Raw genomic sequence first — 17362 nt, forward strand, 5'->3', positions numbered from 1 at the left:
AGTTTTCTCCATGTAGCTTTGTTTTTTGTTTATTGCCATTTATTACAGATGCAAAACGAATGTAAAAACACCTTCCGTGAATAGCTGTTGCTTCTAAATTTTTAAACAAGGAAACCTTCCGTAAACTTTTAGATTGGGTTCGTAATAGCAGAAATTAGATAGACAAGTCTTACCGATTTTAATGTTTTTAAATCGCATTAAAAATGTAGGCTATCCATACGTTAGACGTTTCAAATATCCCTGTTAAGCATTGCGTAGTGGAAGTAACCTATTGGCAATTTTCAGTTTTTTGTTTGGTGTGATAGTTTTTGCTTTTAGTCCATGGAGTGTTGTGAGGAGTAATGACTCAAGACAAAGACTTGACTGAAGTGCATATAAGTCAGTGGCGTAGCGAGCCGAAAATTTTGGGGGGGACCAATAAGTTGGAATTTTTTGTTTAGCTTTTGTCATTGTATTAACTGCCGTAACGAACACAAATTACAATGCTAGCAAACCGTTTCGAGCAGCAACTGACTGAATGTTAACGCAATACTAAAAATACAGTCAAAGAGGAAAAACTGTCTAAAAGTAGTAAAAGTACATTAATGTGTAAACGTAATATTAACTACATCGTTTGAGACGTAACAATGCATGACAATTACAGTGTGGCATGCCTGTGATCAAATGTTGTGGTACTGCTCGTAAATGCTACAAAACAAATTATTAAGAGTAAAATATTTATAAATTTTTTTTTTTTTGGGGGGGGGGCATGGCCCCTCAGGCGCGCTTTATTTTGGTGTCAATGACTTGAATTGGAGATGACTTGCTTCAACTATGACTTGACTGGGATTTGTCTTGGATCACTGATGACTTGGAGTGAGACTCGGCTTGTTATATTTGGAAAAGGACATGCGTTTTTGTAAAGACCAACATACATTTCAACACAAAAATTGTGTAATTACCATTTTGAAATTACTTAAGTCCCAGTCAAGTCTTTTGAAAAATAAGTTAAGTCAAATCAAGTATTTTGCAAAAATACCAAGTCAAGTCCTAGTCCAAGTCATCGGTTGCCCAAGTCAAGTCATTATGAAAGCAAGTCAATTTTAAGTCATGTCATTAACATGATAATAGGTAAAAGTAAACTGGTAAACTGTTAGAATTAGAACTGGTAAACTTGTCCATTCATGAGTAAAACTCAACTAACAAATAGCCTAACAACAACGCAATATACAGCAATCAAATTGTTTAACGTGTAAACTCGAGATGAATTTTTATAAAAATCACTCAATGTAATCCCAAGATATTTGACAAAATGACTTAAGTCAAGTCAAGTCATTTAAAAACAATGACTTAAATTCATTACAACACTGTTAATTACCTCCTGTGACTCAATCCGTTTTTGATTTGCTTACCACCAAAGAGATGGTGATAATCTCTTTGCTTACCACCAAGCGAGATTTCTGACTCAATCGTGATGAATAGCAGCGACTTTCTTTCTGCGCGAAGCAAGTTTGTTTTCCGATCATAGCAGTTAGCGTGTCTTCAACGCCGAACCCAACGGTTTAGTATAAGGAAAGGGAAGGAAGGTGCAAAAAATGCTCGTAAAAAGTAGGGCTTGAATGGTAGACGATGACTATATAAATGTTGTGAGCTAGTACATTTGCGTTTAAATGCTTGGCAGTATCGTAGTGCATTGTCAGTCCAGCATTTTTATCATTTTAGTTTTCTGATTTGGAAAGTGCAAACATATAAGCATTAAGGGCGCTGTTCTAGAATCCTACCAATTTTTACAGTAACAAAATACGAGTTGTTAAATTTGAAATTTCAAGAAAGAAATACAAGGAAGCATAAATATAAGTTCAATATAATGAGATGAGACATGCTGTATAATGTAACTTAAAATTTAAGGTTAGTGAGACCAATGAGATTCCACATGCTTTATTTTCAGAATATGGCCTGCATTTTTTAGTTTTTACAACAAGCATTTGTTTTTTTAACCTTCTTGTTTGTCTTTAGTGAAGCAGCGTTGATTTTAACACATCTGAATTGAAACTTAGACTGAAGCAAGATGGTTCTGTGGAATATTCACTGTCGAAAAAAGTAGCAAGGCTTCTTGAAACGCTTCTGTTTTTTAAACATTGCATATAGAAACTGCAGTTTACCTCATCACGAAACAGCTTAAAATGAATGGCTTAATTTATTCTCTTTTCTTTTTGCTTTTATTTATTCAAGTCCTCACGAAAAATGCACCAGGTGAGGTATTTTCCATTCTATGTATGTTCACCACGAGTGTTATATAATGCAGGAAACAATTTCGCTTAATGATTTCCTTTATTTGTAGAGGTTACTCTGAGTGCTTTGATCAAAATTCAACTACATTTCAGCAAAATGTGCTAGTTTTATTTATACTTTGCCATAATAGCCAAAATACATTTTTTGATCAATGTTGTTTACTGTTCTAAGAGATTAAATATGGATTTAGAATAACATACCAGGCCCTAAAAAATTTCTTAAGTATAATTTCTATAATTTTAGTGATACTGTACCTCTGAAATGCATTGGTTTAAAACCATTGCCTTTAAATTCTAGTAAAATGCTGTTTTTCGAAATTTGTTGATAAAAACTTTTATTTTCCAGGGTCGCCCGCCCTACTTCTTGCCAACTATGCCGATATCCGTTTAATTCCTGCCAAAGACCCCAACAATACGATGGTTGTGGTGAAGGGGCTGCGAAGAGTAGAAGCCTGCGATTTCCTTTATGAAGATAGGATCGTTTATTGGATTGACGTAGACTATGGAAAGGTACTGTAGGAAAAGTTTACTTCAAAAAATCCTGCAACCAATGTGATTTGTACATTTGAAGCAAAATAGTATAATAGGTTCATGTTTTTCTTTTTTAGCCATTGGAATCTAAATTTTTATAATCACAAAAACTCCTTGATTTTTACAAAACATTTTTTGATTTATTTGGGAACTTAATTAGATTTATAAGGTGGTCATTGACTGAGATTTTGCTCTGGTATAAGAGGTTGCCACAATGTCTTTACATTTTTAAGTTCAGTCTTTAAATGTCTTTAATTAATTTGCACATTTTAAGGTCATTGAAAAACCCTATATTTTTCCACAAGAATGGTCTTTGAATTTAGTATATGTCCAGCTTAAGTTTCATGCAAAGTGCCGTTGTTTTTCAACGATTTTTCATTGTTTTGACCATTGTATTTATACTGTTTTCTTTCATTTATATATATTAAAAAAACTTGAGCAAACCAAGGTCTTTAAATAGCTATAAATTGTCTTTGAAAATTCTTTGAATTTTTTTTCACAAAAATGTATGGCAACCGGCAACCTTGTATAAGAAATCTACTGCAAAAAGCCAAGACTTAGAGTTGTATCTTTGAATTCAGAGCAAGTTACAGTACGTCAACATGTCCAATCCCAAGCACAAAAAGATGAATGTGATAGAGTCAGGACTGGCTATGCCCGCCGGTTTGGCCTGCGATTGGGTTGGCAGAAAACTCTACTGGACTGATCCTGAGACAAAACGCATAGAAGTCTGCGAAGTGAACGGCACTTCGAGAAAAGTTTTAATCTGGAAATACTTGGACCATCCCCGTGCAATCGCAGTTGACCCTCATAATGCGTATGTTGCGCCTATTTTATTTATTTTGTTGTGTGTAGTGATGTTACTTAGTGTTAGTGATGTTACTTAAAAAGCTGTCTTGTGGAAATTGAATGTTAGTGATAAAAAACACTATTATGTATTGTCCCCTGGGGGAATAGTTTTATAAAAACACAACAGAAAAAACTGTGTAAAACAAACAAAAAAACTTTAAACCAAAGCTCTAGTCAATAATTCAAGTTTTATAGTTTATTTATAGTTTACACAAGTTATCTAATAGATCCGTTGTCTCATTTTTTATTTTTTATTTTGCATCACATAAAGTTGTAACAAAAAATTGTAGTGCATGAATCTTATGTCTATATAAACCTCACATAATCTTTCTTGGCCAGTAATCCAAATCTATATTTTTTTCCGCAGGCAAATGTATTGGACAGATTGGGGTGAAAGCCCCAAGATCGAAAGGGCAGGAATGGATGGCAGCAAACGACAAACATTGGTCGACTCGAACATTTACTGGCCCAATGGCCTTACCATCGATTACATTGAGGGCAAGATCTATTGGATGGATGGCTACCACTTGTTTATCCACAGAATTGACATGGATGGCTCAAATCGGCAAGATTTAGTTTTTTTATTGTTTTATTAAACTGTGCTATACTCCGTGTCTATCAAATTTAAGTTTATTTGAATTAAAAATCTTTGGTCTAGCTTCATTCTAAAAATGTGCTTTTCTGATTGATTAAAGTATGTGGAAGCTTTTTAAAATATCACATCAAACTGCTTTATAAATGCTTTGCAAACCCGTTTGGTTTTAGTGAATTTTTTTTGCCAAGTATGAAATGTTTGAATGTGTTTAATGTCACAGAATAAGCAGTTGAACGTAATCGTGTCTAAATTACCCTAACAAATTAAGTTTTGGAGTGTTTTTTCCTGTGCCTTAATTTAAAAAAATTTTTTCATCCATTTATCACAAATACCTATTTTCTTGTTCTAAACTCGTTGTTTTTTTGTTCTAAACATAAACATAATGTGCGTATTTTTCTAATATTTTGCTGTAACCTTGTGTCTTATAGGAAGGAAATAATCAGCGGACAGAACATTGAAAACTTGCCCAACCCCAAACCGAGGGTCAACAACGGAAGCAAGGGCAAGACGACCCTGCCCCCGGGGCCCAACAACCCCGCAAACGAAGATTCCCAGCAGGGTGACGACGTTGGCAAGGCAACTGCTGCCGGATTACAGCACCCCTTCGCGATTACCCTCTACGAGGATTACCTTTACTGGACCGACTGGCTCACGAATTCTGTTCACTCGCTACCAAAAAACGGAAGTGGACTTCCAAAGATCGTGAAAGACGGACGCAACGGAAAACTATCGCCTCTGGATTTGCAGGTCTACAACCCCAACCGTCAAAAACCGAGTAAGTTTATTTTTGTCTTATTCCGAACAAGTAACTGCTGCTTGGTCTACTTGTCCTGTTGTTTTTGGTATGGTGTGGTTTCTTGGATGTCAAGCAGTTTTTGAGTTGGTGCTTTGTAAAATCGGAGTAGAAGATTTGTTTAGTAAAGAAATAAGTTTAAAGTTCTCTTTTTTAGTCTGTATAAATGTTGCAGCTGTTTTACGTTTTATGTTAAATTTTCAACTAATGCCTTCTACATATGCAAGCGTAAGTGATTTCTGAAGGCTATCAGAATGACTTAAATATGCGCAATTTTTTAAAAAGCATCCCACAAAGCGTAAGGCGCACAGCAGAGCTGCTTCATACCGCCGACTTTCGCTTTTAAATTCAATCGGGTCGAAAAACGTGGCCCTTAGGTGTTTGTTTTTCTTGGCCATTTTAGCGGCGCATCGAATTGCCCGATTAGCGACGTTCCAAAGCATCGTAATTGATACCAAATCCTCCCTATCAGGTTGCCCGGCAATTACACGCGGGTTTAGTGCGCAAAAAAGACGGCGGGCCGTGGCGCATTCGAAATCCCGCAGGCTCTGTTTCAGTAAAAGATGCACTCACGTCACTACGTGTACAACAACAGTGTTCTATAGCCTTTGTAAATTCGTATTTGTTTTGACTCTGTTTTAGTTTTGCCTTTTTTGGCTGTTTCGGAATATTTGGACTTTGCGAACCGTTTTTCTGTCATGCGCAATTTTTTGACTACTTTTCACAGAGACGCTTAAAACACTTTCATAAGTTTTTTCCCAAACCGTGTTTTTCGACATTTCTGCTCTACAAAGCTGGTGGTATTTTTAGGCCGCCAAGTATTGTAGTCACTTTGAGATTTAGGTACTTATAATTAAACAACTTATGTTAAATTAATACATAAAACGCAAACAGTTTAAAATGCAGACGATGAACTGTGCTTTGCGTGCCCTTAACTTCGACTTAACTTCGCCTTAACCTCACTTGGCAATTTCGGCAAACTGCGGTAAGCCACGCCTTGAATTTTGACGAAAGATTACGCGTAATTTGGCCAGCTTTCATGGCTAAATAGAGCGCCCATCTCAGTTCTTCAAAGAATTTTAATACTCCACTGGGCAAAATTTTACTTAGCTACCAATTCAAGCAGCTTGATTTTTCCATCTTTCTCTGTTTTTTATTTAAAATTAGTTTAAAAATCGTTGGGCCAACAAACCTGGCGCCGGCTTATTGCAAATGGCCCGTAAAAACGGCCAGAATCCACATCCCCACATTGTGTGCGCGGTTTCCAGCTGCGACAGCAAAAGTGGGCCTTTTGATTAATCGTAGCTACGCAAACAAAGTCCCTTATATTCGCCCAACACCAGATAACTTCAGTCGTTTCGGAGCAGGTTATCCGACTATTTGCGCGTTTCTTTATCTTTGCCGATGGGCCGTTTCTTTACTTTTCGCCGTTCCAGCTTGCTTCATCAAACTTGGCCGTGGCTTGGCGGTAAATGTTGTATGCACATGGATTCCAACGCTCAAAAGTGTCTTGTATGCTTTGTCTCGGCCATTTCCACCCGTGCTTTACATGTCTGTGGTGTCGCATTGTTCGGACAGGATGGGCGACTTACTGTCGGGTTTTGCTCGCTTATATCCCGCTATAATCTGACCTTACAGTGCCTTTGTTTCCTTGATTTAAACACTCTCCTTTAACAGCAGTTCGTGTATATTCGCGAAAGTCTAGGGATAAGGGTTAAAAGCGACGAACGCAAAAAATCAAGTTATCCAAGACCTGTTTGTACGGTTTAAATTGGTTTAAAATTGACACGATGATGTGTAGGTATGAGGGCATTGAACGTTAAAGCAAAACAAATGAACATTTGCTTTTAAGTCCGTTAAACTATTACGCGCTTGCCGCAAAATTCGTTATCACGAAAGTAGTTCCGAAAAATTTACGCCGTAATACCCACTAGTACTTTTTTGACTTTGAAATCTATATAGATCTATGGTTCATTTAATAATTCCATATAACTCTATTGTCCCAAGCATGGTTTGAGTTGTTTCTCGAGAAAACGTGTAAGTTCTGTGTTGCTTTTGCACACTGACTGATTGGTGTATGTTTTTTCTAAAAATGAATTCTTACCTAGATGGTCAGTGGTCACCTTGTTTACTGGCCTAGATAGAATTCGATAATCTGTCTGCTAAGCTCTTTGATTGTGTCGCTTTCGATAAGAGGTTTTCCGGCGAAGCCGCGTCTCGCCAAACGCCTTAATTGTTTAATCTCGCCACCCGCCAAATCCTTTTCTGAGCTGTATTATAAACGTCTTGTCCGCTTAACCGAGTTGTGGTGGTCTTAAGGGGAACACACAACAAGACCTAGAAAGCAACAATATCTATAATGCCATAGTATTATAAGAACAGCGACATAATACTACTAAATACGCAGTAAAATCTACGACAGAATTGGATCTAAATCTTCTGAATACGACTCAAACCTGTCGAAATAAGTCTTGAATTCATCGGAATAAGGCCTAAATAGCTAGAATAAAGCTTGAAACTGTAGGGAAATGGTATAGAACGACCAGGGGCTATTGACCGTTTGGACCCAATTGTTTTGCCCCTGTTTGTTCAGGTTTTATTACGATTTATACGTTATTGCGACTATTAGGTATTAATACTATTTTAATTTCATTCCGAACTGTGTTTTATACTGACGTTGATGTTGTTCTTATTTCGGTATTAAGGCAGGAGTCGGTCTTAAGCCCAAACTGCCCACCAAACACGATATAAAAACAGTACACGCTGTAAATACGAATTTAAATTAAATAAGCGAATTAGTTTTTTTTCCGAACGGCGCCCCACATACATCACGTCGACCGAATGCCTAGCGTCCATTGTCGGAATCGACGCCGGCAAAAACAACACCGTAAACCAGGGGTCCGGAACAATTTTTTTGGCTCTGTGTGCGAGTCCTATTTGTTCTTCGAGACTAAAGGCCCTATTCTTTTAACGAACTCCGTAATTAAAGTTGCGCAAACTTAGCAAATTCTTTTTTGGTGTGCAGCATGTTCTGTCTTTATAAATGAGAACAAAATAATCGGCCCTGATCAATTTACTGTTTCTTGTCAACCTATAACTAGATGTTGAAAAAACATTATATGGCTCTCATGGAAATACAACCAAGAAAAAAAAAATTATGACCCCCTTAACTAAAAGGTTCCCGACCCCTGCCGTAAACTATAGCGTCAGTATCGATTAATCGGCGGCGGCAAAACGCACAGCAGGTTGTCTCCCCTCTCCCCGTTTCCGCCAGGCCGCGTCGCTTTACGAGGCTCCTGACGCGAATATATATGTCGCCGTGACGCGCATAGCTCACCGCCTTCCTCCTCGAAGACAGATTGCTGGAAGCTTTGGGTCGAATTCTGTAGCTAAGCGACCTGTAGCTAAGCGCTGTTGCTCTTTAGCAGATTCCCTTTCACGTCTTCGCTTTTCCGGCATCGAACGAATGACGTCATTTGTGGTCGAAAAACGACATTTTTTGGTCGTTGAATTTTTTGGTCGTTGAAGCCGTTTTATAACTTACTGGAACCGTCATGGCTGTGCTTTTTAATTAAGAAGCTAATTTAAAAGAATTTACTAAATAGATAATAACTAAATAATTTTTTTGGTTTAAACGAAGTCTTTAGGGGAATAAACAACTGGTTTATACACATTTAAATGTTTCTCATATACCTTTACTGCCATAACCCTTATATTGGTGTTTGTTTCTGCAACACGTATTTCCAATTTTCAGTTGTATAAAACATATTTACTCTTTATTAATGGTGATTCGGTTTAGAATGACCCGTGGTATCTCGTGCAAACGTTCACTTTTGATATGACAACTGTATTGTTGCAATTTCAACCAGGTACATTTCCGGCATTAATGGTTTGCGGACTTGAAGGGTATTTTCGATGAAAAGTTCAGAACTTGTGCAACGTAGAGATCATTTCACCTTTTTTAACCGTATATTAGCGCGAATCGAAAATATTGGCAAAAAGAAGCGGTTTCACCTTAACAACAATTCGGTTAAACGTATTTACGAAGACCCATCACAGTTCTGCAACGTAGATTACTTTACCTTATTTAACCGTGTATTAGCACGTTTCTAGTATATCGCTAACAAGAACCCCTTCCCGATCCTTCAATGTCATTTGTGCGCTGTTATCATGTCATTTCGGACGAGTACAATGAGTGAGACCAATCGTGCGACTCATCATAGCTTTGATGATGCCGGGGCCTTCTCTCGCTTGTGATGTCGGACCGCTGCGTTCACGAGATCTCTCAAAACATTCAAGTACAAAGGCAACAGTCTCGCCTGAGTCTCCCTACTTCTTTGGTGTCCGCATGCTCGGTGGTCCCACGCACTCGACTGCAGCGTTTCAAATGCCCGCTTACACTCTACTAACTCCCTATTGTCAGGCCTATTGTGTATTTTTCGACCCCATTTCAACCAGCGGTATAATTACTTTTGTTTCATTTAGGTACACGTTGCACTGATCTGCAATGTAGCTTGATAATGAATCTTAAGACAAAAACGACCAAGGGTTATCATCAGTCTTGCTGTTGCTACAGTTATTTTGTTAACCAACTGTGGCCTGTAAATGAAAAACAAAATGTGGCGCGTGTATGTTTTCGCATTTTATCTCTAAAGCCCATGGCGTCGCCGTTTAGAACTTTTGGCTATAAACACCTGCGTTACAACCTAAAGATGGCCCGTTGAACACCATAAAGAACAGCTTAGTGTTTTGTTAAAAGGCGGCTAATACTAAAAACAAGCGCACTGCCAAACACACCGCGCCACATCAAAAGGGTTTACGCGTGATTGGGGAAACCGGGAATTTTTGTGGTGCCATGTGCTGGGGTGGGTTAGGTGCAGGGTGGGTTGGTTAATTAGTCACGGAAGTCGAACTGGGAGGTTACCGAAGCACCAACAACCCCAAGTCTTTTATGTGGTAAGTCTTACTCGACCTCCTTGCTTGCACACTGTGTGTGTCGCCGTGATTAATTGAAAAGCTATTCAAATTAGATTTTAAGTTATGTTTCGTGGCGGTGCTTCATCCTGAAAACATGTTTCACCGTTTTACAGCGTGATTTCATTGTCATCGATGCTAGGTTAAAAGTTTTGTAGAGAATGGGGCGAAATCTTGCCGAAGTGGGATAAATATACATCTGTAATGTATATGACTCCTACAAAAAGCATTTGCAATAAAACAGGACGGAAAAGGTGATATGATGTGTTGAAAACGACCGCGGTCCTTCATTCCTTGTGGTTTGTCGTTCCACAAGTCGCAGGTCTCTGTTCCTCGCCATAGTGCCAGTGATGTGGTCGGCGTCCGGTGTTCTCGAAGCTTCTCTCCTCACCGCGCTTGTTTATCTTAGCGCCCTGTAACTCTCCCGTGCTGATCCGGATCAGTTGAGGTTGCTTGTGACTTGTGAGTTCCCCGGCTGACGAATAGCGGGACCTCCCCATGTATTTCTTTTTGTTCAGTTGTAAGTGTGGCCAAAGTTGAAACGCGCTGTATTTGGCTGAAAAATGCTTAGGGAGACAGTGAATTGTTGGCGGTCTTGTTTAGCCTAAAAAATACGAAACATAGATATATGTTGAAGCCAACTGGAGGTCAATATCAGAAATGTTTAAAATGCACGAAGAGCTATTCGAAACGTTCAAAATGATACCTACTTCTGTATGAGCTTTGACATTCTTACTATACGTCTTACCTTACTACAACATCCAACCATTATGCTCTAAATATAGCGTGTTTGGCAAGTCTTACCAGTTTACTACAAACTACAATACAACAAAATTGTCTAATTAAAAACGTAAAAAAGCGTTTTAATTTCTTCAAATATCAAACTTCGAAAAGCTTAACTTCTAACCAAAAAAGGCCAGTTAAAGCCAGATGTTTGATATCGGGTTAATAGCTAATTGCAGCATATAAGCATGTAAATTTATTTTTTTATTTTTGTTAATCCATTGACTGCCACAGTGTCATAGGCCTGGAACCCTGGAGTGTTATCGCGCGATTTTTATGCAACACCCCACCCTTTAAAGTAAATACTGCGTTGTTCGGGGAATGGCACCACTACATGAGTTCGCGGCCAAATGCACTTAACCGCTGCGAAGCACTCTATTTTGCCCGGAGATAACCGGTCGCATCTAATCCCAGCTTGCATAACTCGGTGTAAAAACACACGACAACAGCAGTTTTTTCGCATTTCAGAGAAACGCGACGGCCTAGCCGGCTTCGACTAATGGCCACCTTAGCGCCGTTTCCCGCCGTAGTTTGGCCAATTTTCTCCGGCAAATTGCCCGAGTGTGTGTGTCTTCGCTGTGTTCGTCTTGTCCAAACGTCGTCGGGAGATTTCTCGTCCAATTATTGCCCGATTCCCCTGTTCACGCCGTATTAACTTCATTTACTCCCGTTTGGCGAGCTGTCTTCTTTAGACGACGAATGCCTGACATTTTTCGAGCTGTGCTGAATTCCTGTTAACATTTAACGACCCACATCAACCTTATTCTCTAAGTTGAGCAGTAGAAAGACTTGGTAGGGTGAAATACAAGTCAATCTAATCTTTTTTATAGAATGAATTTATGGAAAAGTCGACTTTAAGCTTAAACATCTTAAATGCTGGTTCAAAACGATTTTTAGCAATTTGGTATACGTTTTGTACCACGTTTCTTAACACTGCTGTTTTTTGGTATACGTTTTGTACCACGTTTCTTAACACTGCTGTTTTTTTTTTAGCTCTACTTGAAAATTTTCCCTAAAATTTTCGCTGACTAATAAGTGTTCGCTTCAATTGGTTTGACGACCTCGCGTCGATTGATGCATTTCGCGTCAGAATTTGCCGGCGTGAAGGCATGAGCTGTCAGGTTGAGTTGCCTGTGTAATTGCGATGCTTCGTCTCATCCCATGGGGGACTTTGAACGTGGCACCGACGATCAAGTGTTGACAGACATGCACGATTCTACACAATGTGGATTCACCGCTCATAACTCCCTTTCATTAACACCCAACAGTTTCTGTGTAATCCAGGGTTGCTTAACCAGGGACACTAGAACTGTTCCTAGAGGGTGCGGGGATGCTAAATCTGACACAGAAAAATGTTACTGTAATTTATTTTCTTAGCTCAGTTCTAGAGGGGGGGGGGGGGGGGGGGGGGGGGAATTAGTTTGTGATTTGAAAGAGTGCAGGAAGTGAAGAGATGCCACTTTTGCAACCGTTTGCCTATTCGATATTTTCTCTATTTAACCCCTGGCGTTAAAAAGTATTCTTAAAACCAAAAAGCGCAATTTAATTTCAAGCTAAGACAGTTCTGTCCTGCTAAATCCACTATACCACATTTTTTGTATAACATTGGTCAGCCCTAGTCGCTGCAATTTCAAACTGCTCTATATTTTCGCTGAGTTGACAAAATGCCACGATAACAAGGTTTGTTCAACAAACTGCTTCAAAAGTTAACTAGCCTATTAAAACCATCGCGATTCGCGAGATAAGTGGGTTATTTCAGGGTTGCCACAAAGTTTTGAACCTATAAGTGTATTTTATTGGAATTCTTTGAATTTACTTTATGTGCGGCTTTTTAGTGATGTGTTCGTGCAGTAGTAAAACTAATTTTAAAACGTTTTTGCTATTTTTGCATTGATACAGTTTTGTTTTCGAAATGCATTCGAAACACATCGACTGGATCAATTTTAGGCCTTTGAAAATACGTCAATTTCTTTGTATGAATTTAATCCTTAAAATGTTTTGAAAATTCTGTATAGCGTATACAGTTACTTGCTCCTGGAACAAAACAAAAATAGGTGCTTACAATTTTAAGCCAAATTGTTGCGTTGTCATTTGTTGTTTTGCAAAATTACTCTGAATCCAGGCTAGATATATCGAAGCCCCACAGGCCACAACCAATATTGTTTTGATTTGTTAAATTCTAATTTGTTGTTGTGTCGTTTCAGTTATCAACAGGCTGACTGCATGACGATGGCGTGTAAGCTTTGGCGTTTTAAAGCGCTGTAACAAATGTTTATTTGGATCTTTTTGCCAGGTTGAAACTTGGATAATTTTTGTCAGTTGTTTTGTAATCCTTAAAATGTCTCTAACTAACTGTACCTTAGGTTCTAGACCAGTATCGTGACTTTTCCAACGATTGTATTTTCCGACGGGAGTACATTTGCGAAATAATCCGTACAGCATGAAGTTTAAATGCTTCCTTTACCAACGATTGATTTAATTAGAAAAAAACAAGCAAGAAGTGTTTAATGCCTCCCAAAACGGTTGCGTAATCCTGGGTTCGTTTTCGACCGATTCAAAAACGTCCGACGAGTTAGTAGACCTGTTATTACACGCCGGGTAAATTTAATTCCCGCAATTACCGATCATTTCTACCTTAGCGCACTTCCCGTGCACTATTCGTCAGCTATAAGCCCATTCGTCACAGCAGTCGGTACCTGGGTTAAGAGGGATTAGTCAGCAAGAGTGGATCTCCTTTTTCTGCGAGGTATTTATTCCGTCATGCCCACGGCTTGGATCTATTGTGGCAAGTCCCGTCTCTCTCCTGTCCAATTTCGTCGCCGCTGTCTTTGATCTGTGTCGCTGTTTTGATGTCTATCTGTCGTCTTTCACTCACTCGCAACGTTTACTACGTTTACGGCACGAAGGCGCTGACCACATCACAGGGACTGCGCGCAGCCGCTGCTTAGCCCGGGCAACTTTGGGCTGGTTTATGTGGCTGAGGTTTCCGTAGGGCAAACGGCTCTTATTTTGTCACCTTAGCGTTGCGAAACAATTCACGAAATAAAGATTAAAATGAGAGGTGCGGCTTAACCGGATGAAAAGGGGGAACATTTTACTAAACGCGTGACTGAAATAAATAAATCGGTTCGAGATAAGCCTAATGGTTTAAAACTTTAAATGGCCTTTATTTCAAATATTGGCGAAATTATCGCACTGGGAATGGTTGAGCTGTATAACATGAGCGAATCCCGCAACATAACATTTTTAATCGAGGTGTTTACAACGTTGCACCAAATCTAACTATCCCACGATACAGGAACGAGTCAACCAGCCTCTGCTGATTAGCGCCAACCTTCGAATTAATTTGCTTGGGCTGGGGTTTCCTAAAGTCAAACTTTAGCTCTTATTTTGACACCTTAACCGTTGAAAATTGCCACGAAACCAAGATTAAAAGTAGAATGAGGCTGGTTTTTAATCGACCATGTTAACCGGTCGAAATATGAGAAAATTATATGAAGAGCGTTGCTGAAGAAACAGTTAACGTTTATTGGGTTAAACGATTTAAGTGGTGCTTGCTGTAAACCCACCTTTATTTCAAAACCCGGTAAATATATTGGTACCGGGATTAGTTGAGCTGTGAGCAAAACGCTCGAATCAACTTTTTTACTATTTTTTGGCAATAAGAGAAACTCTGGAATCAACGTTTTAATAGCTTCCCCTGTTTTCAGTCCCTACTCCGGCACCTTACATTGGCAAATCGGATTCCGCAATCTGTTGAAAAATCGCCTCGAGAGCCTCTTTTTTGAGATCTTTTTTGATGGGCCACACTTCTCTCGTCGAGTGCCCGTAACGGCTAAACGCAACCCACGCTCGTGATTTCAAGCGCATTCGGCAAATCTCCCCGCCCCCGGGCGTCCAATTACGGCCCGAATATGGATTTTCATCGAAGCCGACAGTAATTGTTCCGGCTTGGAAATGTCAAAAAAGCGCAAAGGAACGCGCACATTTTACGCGCCTCAAACCCTTTTCGTCAAACCGTAAGGTCAAGTTTCCCGAAGACACTAAATTCCGCGCGCCTAACTCGCGGACCGGGAAAAGAGCGACGTCTGATTGGACACCGAAAACCGAGGCACGTGACCTCTGCGCGACCTCTCTGTCTCCTGTTTATTTCGTCACAGAGCCCGTTTGACTCTATTTTTTGGACTCGTGTCTTCGTGATGCGTTGCTTTTTGGTGTGCTTAGCAGCCGCAGACAACAGTCGATCCGTCATCGGGATTATATCTCCGCCTCTAGTTACAACCCGTCAATTTGCTCTTCAACTACGCTCTACGCTGAGTTAGGAATCGCCTTGAAAGCTTTAAAATTTTGAAGGCAGGATTTTGAAGTGGCCATGAAATCCAGACAAGTTTTCGGCGTTTAAGAAAATTCATCACTCACGGCCAATATTGAGAACAAGTGTTTATGAAATTAAGGTCTAATTGAGGTCATTTTCAACAAATAACCGATCCAGGTGAATAGTTACGCAAGTCAAGTCGTTCCGTTCTGAGTATTATTCCGTATGGCAAACATCAAAAACCAAACGAATTTGAGGACTTTTTTTTTTACATTTCATAAATTGACGTCATTACTTAAAGGTATTCATTCAACTAGTTAATTTCAAGTCAACTAATTTTTTTACAAAAGACCAGGTCAATCCATTTGCACGCAGTGACTTAAGTCATTGCAACTCCGCGCACGGCTAAGTTCGCGAGTATAGTAATAATGCGAAAAGTCGATTTGGTTACCCCGATTTTTTTCCGGCCCTAGCGCGCCACATTTTTGTTCGTCTGTTTTTAAACCGCTGTCGCGCCGGCGGACGATTTTAACCGGCTTAACGCGCAAACCCACTTAACCCCAAACAGTCGTTTCCTGGTCGAATTAGGGACGCTCCTTTTAATAGCTGCTCTCCCGTCGCGATCGCTCTGTGCGTCGAAGTCTGACTTCCCGCCGAGCGTGAAAATCCCTCGCGTCCCAATAATCATTTTATTATAAGCCTTTGTCTATCCAACATATTGTACTAGTCTTTGTGAATGGTCGTATTTGTCTAATTCCAAATAATCCAGTGTTTCGCAACCTTTTTTTGGCTTCTTGCACCCTACAGAAATTATAAATACTTCGCGGCACTCTTGCTCGTATTTCTAAAGAGTGGTTAATTGTAACCTTACAAAAAAACAGATTGAAACAGCACTTAAACTGTGCAACAAGGTTGAAAAAAGCCGTTTTATTTTTGGCAGATTTATCGTGCACAACAAATTGTATGAAGAAGCTTACTAATAGAGCAAAAAATAAAGTCTTAAAGAATTTGAATATCTCTCGGCACCCTTGAGCGTTAAAAATGGCACCCTTGAGTGCCGCGGCACCCCGGTTGAGAACCACTGGGGTAACCAGTAATCACTAATCAGGTGGCACTATATAAAGACAAATTGTATTGAATTCTCGACAAGCTTTTGCCTTATGATTACCTCACATATTATAGCTCACTTATATGCCGTTATCCAAGCGCTGCCGCCGACAATCTTGTCAGACAACTGGATGAAAAGAAATCACACACTTGTGGCTGTCTTTTTATTCCCAAGCGAAATTGCCTGTTGACTTGTAATGCGTTTTCGTCGTAATTCCACACTTGGGCCACCCACAGGCAAAACTAATAGATTATAATGTGTCACGCGACCGTAGAAAAACGATTGGACGTACTTAAAACTGATGGATGGTGTTATATGGATACATATTTTACTTGAAAGTCAGTATAGGATGCACTACAATGCGTGTACCATTTAAATGAATCGATGTTACAACATCTAGTTTTGTTAGGTCCCTAACTGTTGTTGCCAATTCAGTTTACATAATGTCAAATAAACCTTCTCGAAAATGAATTGGTTTTCCTCACTAAAGCATCTATTTTTAGACCACAATGTTAATTGCTATACGTGTTACCATTGTGTCAAAACGTCAGTTAAAATTGACTTACACTTTTTTTGTTCAAATTGATTCAAGCTGCTACTTAAAAACGTTTAAATTTATAAGGCCAATGTGAAATACCTTTAGTCACTTCGACGTGTTCCTATTTTTATTGTGTAAAATGGACAGTAACAAATAGATAAATGGACGTGCCCTAATTTGATTGACACTTTCATATTGAAACGTTCCCAGTTTTCGAACGTCAATGTCAGATTCCCTTCTCTAGTTATACGGTGTTGCCTATTTCACGACGCAGCCTTGGTCTCATAAACTTGTAAATGTTTACCTTAAGACTGGGCGCGATAATCCGCGATAAATTCGCCAAACCCCGAACACCCACGATACCGCCGTGCATCCCTGTCGTATTACCGCACGCACACATCCATTCGTCCCCGTCGTTTTTCGCTCAACTCCCGATAAAAGCAACAAGGCAGGATAAATGCGAAAACCAATTTGGCGTGACTAATCTTTTTCTTAGCGGGATTTCGGCGCTGGGCTGCGAAGTGCGAAATGGCTGCAGGGTCGACCCGATTTCTGTTTCGTCGGTCATCGGAAACCCTGTATGACGTCATTAATTGACACTGCGCC

General features: G+C 39.6%; 1 protein-coding gene across 1 annotated transcript in view; it reads left to right on the forward strand.

Moving 5' to 3' along the window:
* Positions 1 to 2000: 2000 nt before the first annotated feature.
* The window catches only part of LOC146139400 (low-density lipoprotein receptor-related protein 6-like), a 68548-nt gene continuing 53186 nt past the window's right edge, over positions 2001 to 17362 (forward strand). The window contains exons 1-5 of the mRNA XM_083392976.1: positions 2001 to 2232; positions 2617 to 2780; positions 3383 to 3618; positions 4018 to 4215; positions 4674 to 5020. Coding sequence (XP_083249102.1) covers positions 2163 to 2232; positions 2617 to 2780; positions 3383 to 3618; positions 4018 to 4215; positions 4674 to 5020 — 1015 coding nt within the window. The 5' untranslated portion in view covers positions 2001 to 2162. The remainder of the gene's footprint in view (positions 2233 to 2616; positions 2781 to 3382; positions 3619 to 4017; positions 4216 to 4673; positions 5021 to 17362) is intronic.

This window comes from Ascidiella aspersa, chromosome 6 (assembly GCF_963924565.1).
Source record: "Ascidiella aspersa chromosome 6, kaAscAspe10.2, whole genome shotgun sequence".
Taxonomy (NCBI): Eukaryota; Metazoa; Chordata; class Ascidiacea; order Phlebobranchia; family Ascidiidae; genus Ascidiella; species Ascidiella aspersa.